The sequence below is a fragment of the Myxocyprinus asiaticus genome, chromosome 30 (genome assembly GCF_019703515.2).
Source record: "Myxocyprinus asiaticus isolate MX2 ecotype Aquarium Trade chromosome 30, UBuf_Myxa_2, whole genome shotgun sequence".
Taxonomy (NCBI): Eukaryota; Metazoa; Chordata; class Actinopteri; order Cypriniformes; family Catostomidae; genus Myxocyprinus; species Myxocyprinus asiaticus.
Genome location: NC_059373.1, coordinates 19,190,215 through 19,196,835, shown reverse-complemented (window position 1 = coordinate 19,196,835; position 6,621 = coordinate 19,190,215). Strand labels below are relative to the sequence as shown.

Below are 6,621 nucleotides of genomic sequence, written 5' to 3'. Positions count from 1 at the left end.
TTTTTGTTGCCACATTCACATTTTCTAGTCATAATGAGGCACATTCTTTTCTGCTTACTGTATTCTGTAAGTTGGACATTGGTGGTGTAAGACATCATAAATATTTAATATTCAAACCATTAACCTTGGTATATTTTTACTCAATGCCTCATTAACTACCTCAAGTGTTACAAATAAAGGAAATAAAGCACAGCAGGCATGAGAATGTTCCATATGTTTAATTTCAAAATAACTGCTGAAAATATTTACAGCACGTTTCGCGTAAACACTAATGGTTACTGTACAACGAAATATACACATGCAAAAAGTATCAAATAATTGAAATAAAACAAGTCTAAAATTAAATTTCATACATTAAAATACAATGAGATCAGAACGAACATTAGACATTCAACAAAACACTTTGAAAATGTATCCAGTCCAAGTTCCCACACTGTAAATGCATCTGTACAACTTTACAATGACAAATAAATTAGGGGACATGATATGGATCTATACAGATGAATCAACAATGTTCCTTCCTACTTGGAAAGAGTCACTGTCCACCAATCGAACATTTCACTACGCTTCAAAATCTCAATTGAGGGATGCATGATGCAAGGATCACTGGCTCCAAAAGAAATCAACATATTGAGAGCAACAGGCCAATTGTTAACTGAATCTCTTTCCAGTCAGAACTTACTTACAGAAACAAACTGGTGAGATCTTATGACTAAACAGTCACAAAAACTATTCACAGCCTTAGAAATAAAAAGGAGCTACTGTACTTTTTTATAAAAACTATATGGTAAGACATATTTAATCATTTAAAGGCTTCACATTTTTGTCCATGATGTTTTGCTATAACAATAAAAGCATTTCAATGTCAAGGACTGCCTTGTATCGTCTAACTGGGAGGTGTGATTCAGAAATACCCCAATAAATGTGCAGAAAACTGAAAATCTATGAAATGCCAATAACATGGAAACCCATGAAAAAAATAAAAATAAAAAAAGCAATTCTTTCCAAATGTAAAGCTATGATAAACTCATGTAAACAACAAGTCACAGCTATATCATGTATAAATTAAAAGGAGTCAAATGTGTCTAGGGGACAAAAAAAAAAAAAAAAGACTCATAACAGCATGGAGAGCTTTGGCATACCGATATGTATAATCACAGAAAAGTGACAATGTACTGCCATGTAGACGATGACCCGGTATGATAACAGGACAATAATACTTTAGTAAAGAAAATGACCAGATTAAATAAACAACAGCAGAACCTGCAGTACAAAGTACATGCTATTCTATATTTTTATTAAAGGTATAACGGATGTCATCATAAATAATTGCATAAACCGTTGAAGCTGAAGCATTACACAAGGTAAAAACTGGACACAATGTGAGTGCATTTACAGTCTTCAGTCATTCCTTGCTGCTTTCCTGTCTAAAGCTGATTGGCCACTCAGACGTTTGGCCGCCCAATGGCTGTCTTCTGTTGGGGTTCATTTCTCCACCCTTGTGACGTTACATTAAAAAAAGAAACTGAACTGAAGGAAAAAAAAATAAAATAAAAAAAAAAAAAATAAAAAAAACAGTAGGGCAGACAGATATTATAGAATAAGGCTTATACAACTGTAAAATTCACAACACAACTTGTTCTAGTCATAGCAAATAAAAAATAGGTATAACTTGCAACCGTTAAAATGTTTTGCAGCTAAATGTGGCATGATCATCATCGTTCAAATAAGCAACTAATTACACTAGGAGACCAAAACAAGCTTTCACTTAAAATGCTTTTAAGAACTTTTAATTTGCTCACAATTTGTATGTTGCATTCATTTTGATATGATGTAACTGATTTCACTGATGTTGTTTTTTATTTATTCAAACATATTCCTGAAAATGTGTCATAATCTTTATAATGTAATTGCCATTTTTATAAAAGGTTTTGACATTAAATATTTTGAGTTGAACACTGTAAAAGCACAAAAACAGAGCTGCTTGCTCTCTCTGGCTCAGGCAAAACAAACAAAAAGGTTGTTCTCCTTGCTAAATTGAAATTGCATCGCTTTTTTCAAAAAACCTCTGCCACTGTTGTGTAGGTAAATTTGTTCCACACAAAATATTAGTTCATTTGTGTTGATTTGTTGATCATTCAGCAAATCAGAGAAATATTTCATTTATATACTGTATGTGTATATATTTTTTTATATTCTATTGTTTTATCTCTGCTTAAAAGTCTTAATTTAATATGGAACTAAGCAGCAGCAAATGACTGGGAGAGAACTATCAATATCAAATGTTATATGACAAAGAAGGCTCCGATTGGCAGACACGTTTGTCAGCACACATTTTGATTAGCTCAGGACTAAAGTCATCTTCTACATCATAATTGGCAGCAGAAAGAGCATGAGATTAACGTTTCAATTTTCTTGGTCAGATCCTGGGCTGTAGCCTGCTTTGCAGAAAAGCCCTGATGCCTCCGAGCGGTCGCAGGTCGTTCTGGTGTTTGCGCCGGTCGATGAAGGAGATGAGTCTCGAAGTATCGATGCATTCAGCTGAGCGACGGCCCACTCCGGGCCTCAGCCAGGGCTCCTGCAGGCAAGTGGCAGCTGAGGGCCGCTTGGAAGGCTCTGTCCTGAGAAGCAGACACATGAAATCCCGTGCCGCCTGGCTCACGCCCTGAAAGTAGTCGTCGGGGAAGCTAAAGTCTAGCCGGCAGATGTTGAGGCACGTCTCCTCCACGCTTTCATCCAAAAATGGAGACGCCCCACTCAGCATCACATACGTCACCACCCCCAAACTCCATAAGTCAGAGGACAGAGAGACAGGGTCCCCGATAACCAGCTCAGGGGCCGCAAATTCTGGGCTACCCAGCAGAGGGTGAAAATAAGGAGTCGAATTTAGCTGCACCGCGTCGCCGAAGTCTGTTAGCTTTACCAGCGGCTGGGAGGGGCTCTGGTCCACCACCAGATTTTCAGGCTGATCAGGGAAAGGGAAATTAGACAAAAGTACCGCATCATCTTGAAACATTACAATGGAAATAAAGCTGACACAGTGGCTCTGTTCCAAAACCTGGCAAGCAGGCAGCATTTTAAGTCATCTTTTGAGACATCTTTTGGCCAAATTCTAAGACAGTATTGCATGTATCCATTGCAGAGAAGACATTCTGCAGAAAATCATTATGTTTGTTTGCTTTTTAACACCATGCCAGCTTCTATGGCTATTTTCATTCCAAAATCTAGGTCAAAATACAATAGTTTAGGTCAGGGCCACACTGGGATGCTAGGGGGTCTGTGGAAAATTCCAGAAGGACATAATTGTGATTTTTTTAAATTTATTTGACATTATTACTGTTTTATTCTGCTTTCTAAAGTCTACAAATACATTTCAATCGACCTGAATTTTTTTTTTTTTTTTTGGTAAAGGTTTATAAACCTAACATGTATGGAGTCATAAAAATAAATATCTATATAAAACATTCCAAATCAGTCACTTATGAGTTTCCATCACAGTTCGGATGCTGCCTGAGAGGCAGTTAGTAGTATACACCAATGCAGCTCACTAGGTTTCGGAACAGAGCCATTATCTCCTCTCAGTTAAAATTCATGTAATATCACACTGACCTTCAAATCAAGATGAACTATTCTGCAGTTGTGCAAGTATTGTAAAGCTTCTAAAATGTCCCGGAGGTAAAAGGCCACCTTCTCCTCAGTGAGGTTCCCCCAGCTCACAATGTAGTCCAATAGACGGCCCTGATCAGCCCTGTATGATCACACAATACACACGGTCAGGAACACTTCCACAGCAGCCTAATATATATGCATGAGTGTGAAACAGTTCACACTGATAGCAAGGAGTGTGTGTGTGAGTTCTCACATGTCAAGGACCAGCGCATAGCAGCTGGAGGTCTCAAAGGTGTCCAGTAGTCTGACAACGTGCGGGTGCTGGAGTCTCTGTAGGATTCTGAACTCGTGGGTGACCTGGTCTCGCTTCATGAGTTTCTTATTCACAAATTTGACCGCCACAGTGCGCTTTGACCCCCTCTGGTCACAGCGTTTCACTACAGAGAACCGTCCCCTGAGAGATAGAGGAACCATAATTATAATTACAATACTGGCCCATTCTCCATGATTCATGACAACTGACATCAGTACCAAAAAACTTTGCACAAAACAATTTCAAGGAATGATTTGGAGACCACCATTGCAAAAAATTTTTATTTACTCCAAATTTGCAGTTAAAGATGCACATTGTAATTTTTAATGTTATGCTAGCTGATATACTGTAGCAGTTGTCTCGGATGTTACACAGACACTTACAACATATTCCCCACATAATTGCCAAAAATCTTTGCAAGACCACTCTCTATATTTCTGTAAGGGAATCCATTTGATTTCAAAATTCTGTGTATAAATTCCCATGTGTCTCACCTGCCCAGCTCAGCCACCTCAGTGTAGAAAGACTCAAAGTTGTCTTTCCATGTTACTCGGATTCCATCATTGGTAGTTCCTGAGAAAGACAGTCTGGATAAGCTCACAGCCTTGCTAAAGTAAATCTCTAATATCTTTATTTACACTAAGTGCACTGTTTGCAATGCTGGATTGAGTCTGAGCGGGAACATTTTCTTACCCAAGACTCTGAGGCTGGCTGATGATGTCACACTCCCTACATCATTTGAAGCAATGCAAGTGTACACGCCGTCATCCTCGGAGTTCACACCCACAATACGCAACGTGGCCTCACCAGTCTCACTAAATTGCAGGCAGAGGAATTATATTATAGATGAAACTTTACCATTTGATTAGCCAGAGAATATGAAAGACATTCTTGTATTTTGTCTGCACCTGTAGGCTACGCTGAAGTGATCGTTGTTGGTGAGTGTTTTCTGGTCCGGTCCCTTCCAGGTGACTGTGGCTTTGGGGCAGCCACACACTTTACACCTTAGGGTAATACACTCTCCTTTATCACACGTCACATCACTCAGTGGGATGAGGATCTCCGGGGGAACTGGAGAAAAAAAAATATTAATTTAATATCCTGCTTTAGATATGATTGTGACTGTAAATACTTCTAAATAAACAGAATGATGAACATGTGTAAAATCAATAACTTACCATCATAGATATAATTGGGATTTAGAAGCTGCAAAACAGAGAGCAACGTTTTGAGTATTTAGCTTTCCGAATATGAAAAAATCTAGATATTCAGGAAGTTACATGAAGGTTTGTATGTCTGTAAATTTGAGTTACCTTCACATAGACCTTGTTAGTCAGTCCCTCTCTGGATTTCCTGTATCCGTTTTCCAGTTTGGTCTCCTTTTTACCTTCCTTCTCTCTTTTCTCTGACTTCTTTCGAATGCGGAGGGACGTATGCCATGAAGATTTCCTGCTGGAAAGAAGCAAATGACAGTCTGAAATGTATGCAGACAGCTTATATATTAGAGCTGTCGAAATTAACACATTAATGCATGCGATTATATAAAATGTTTAACACGTAATAAAACACTTTATGCGATTAACGCATTTACCAGTTTCACATTAGATTTTGACATTTTATTCAGCTCTGTGCAAATTGTAAACATTGGTTGGAATAGGGCAGAACCCTTGCAATTTCAATAGGACATTACACTGACATACATATCACAAACACACATAGCAACAATTCCGTGTCAATGATCAAGTGATGGATAAAGTATCTCTTCCTGTATCTCTCTCAGTTTGATTGAGTACTCCGTTTTAAACAAATGAGGCTGGGCATAGAAATGCATCTATTCTCCAACTACAAATTCATCAGACATGTTTAGTAAGTTCTGTTCTCTGGTTTGTGTGCAACTGCGTTGTGTTCTGTTATTAGTATCACTGTGGTGGACCATCTCGCGAGCAGGTGCAGATAACTGTTGCTCTTGTGCCCTGCCATGAACGCGCAGAGGAGAACAATGGTCGGTCAAAAGTTTCACTAAAGAATACATTAGAGTTTGGTTTGTTTCTCACCAAACTTTATCATATTCCTTCAGAGCAATCATGGGTCTCATGGAATAATTCATTAGACTTCTGAATAAAACTTTCTTTTGAAGCTTGAAGAGGTGGTCACCATAAACTGCCATTGTATGACATCACTGAGCACACAATTTTTTTTCACAATTTCTCCCTTTGTGTTTAGAAAAAGAAAGAAAGTAATATGGGGTTATAACAGCACAGAGGTCAGTCAACAATCACTGAATTTAAAGTTTTGGGTGAACTATCCCTTTAAGATATTTAGACCTCGTTGACACCTGGTATTATAATATGTTTTTGGTGATCACATGTAGTCAGCGCTAAATACAGGTCTAAACGGATTCTAAAACGTTATGTGATCGGATCACAAAAAACACATATGAATGTGGTCAAAAACGCATATGACTGCATCGCATTTATTTTACTGATAAGCTTTCAGCCATCAGCAGTACTTTCTCAGCACCACAGCCTCTCAAACACCCATCTCTTGTATGCAACTCTTCTCTATATCCATGTTCTCTCCTCTGACCGACACTAAGGTCTCTAAACTCCTCTCAAACCACCCCACAACTTGCCCCCTTGACCCTATTCCTTCTCACATTCTCCAAGCCATTTCTCCATCCATCCTACCTGCACTCACAC

The 6,621-nt window shown here is 38.5% G+C and overlaps 1 protein-coding gene across 7 annotated transcripts in view; it reads right to left on the bottom strand.

Moving 5' to 3' along the window:
* Nucleotides 1–203: 203 nt before the first annotated feature.
* Nucleotides 204–6,621, bottom strand: part of trioa (trio Rho guanine nucleotide exchange factor a) — a 183,684-nt gene continuing 177,266 nt past the window's right edge. For 5 of the 7 annotated variants that reach the window (XM_051664228.1, XM_051664230.1, XM_051664231.1 and 2 more), the window contains 8 exons: nucleotides 5,236–5,374; nucleotides 5,101–5,128; nucleotides 4,831–4,993; nucleotides 4,616–4,737; nucleotides 4,417–4,495; nucleotides 3,863–4,063; nucleotides 3,610–3,748; nucleotides 204–2,965 (listed from right to left, as the gene is read on the bottom strand). In XM_051664228.1, the coding sequence (XP_051520188.1) occupies nucleotides 2,420–2,965; nucleotides 3,610–3,748; nucleotides 3,863–4,063; nucleotides 4,417–4,495; nucleotides 4,616–4,737; nucleotides 4,831–4,993; nucleotides 5,101–5,128; nucleotides 5,236–5,374 (1,417 nt within the window). In that variant the 3' untranslated portion in view covers nucleotides 204–2,419. The remainder of the gene's footprint in view (nucleotides 2,966–3,609; nucleotides 3,749–3,862; nucleotides 4,064–4,416; nucleotides 4,496–4,615; nucleotides 4,738–4,830; nucleotides 4,994–5,100; nucleotides 5,129–5,235; nucleotides 5,375–6,621) is intronic. The other 2 variants (XM_051664229.1, XM_051664234.1) reach the window with 1 other exon arrangement.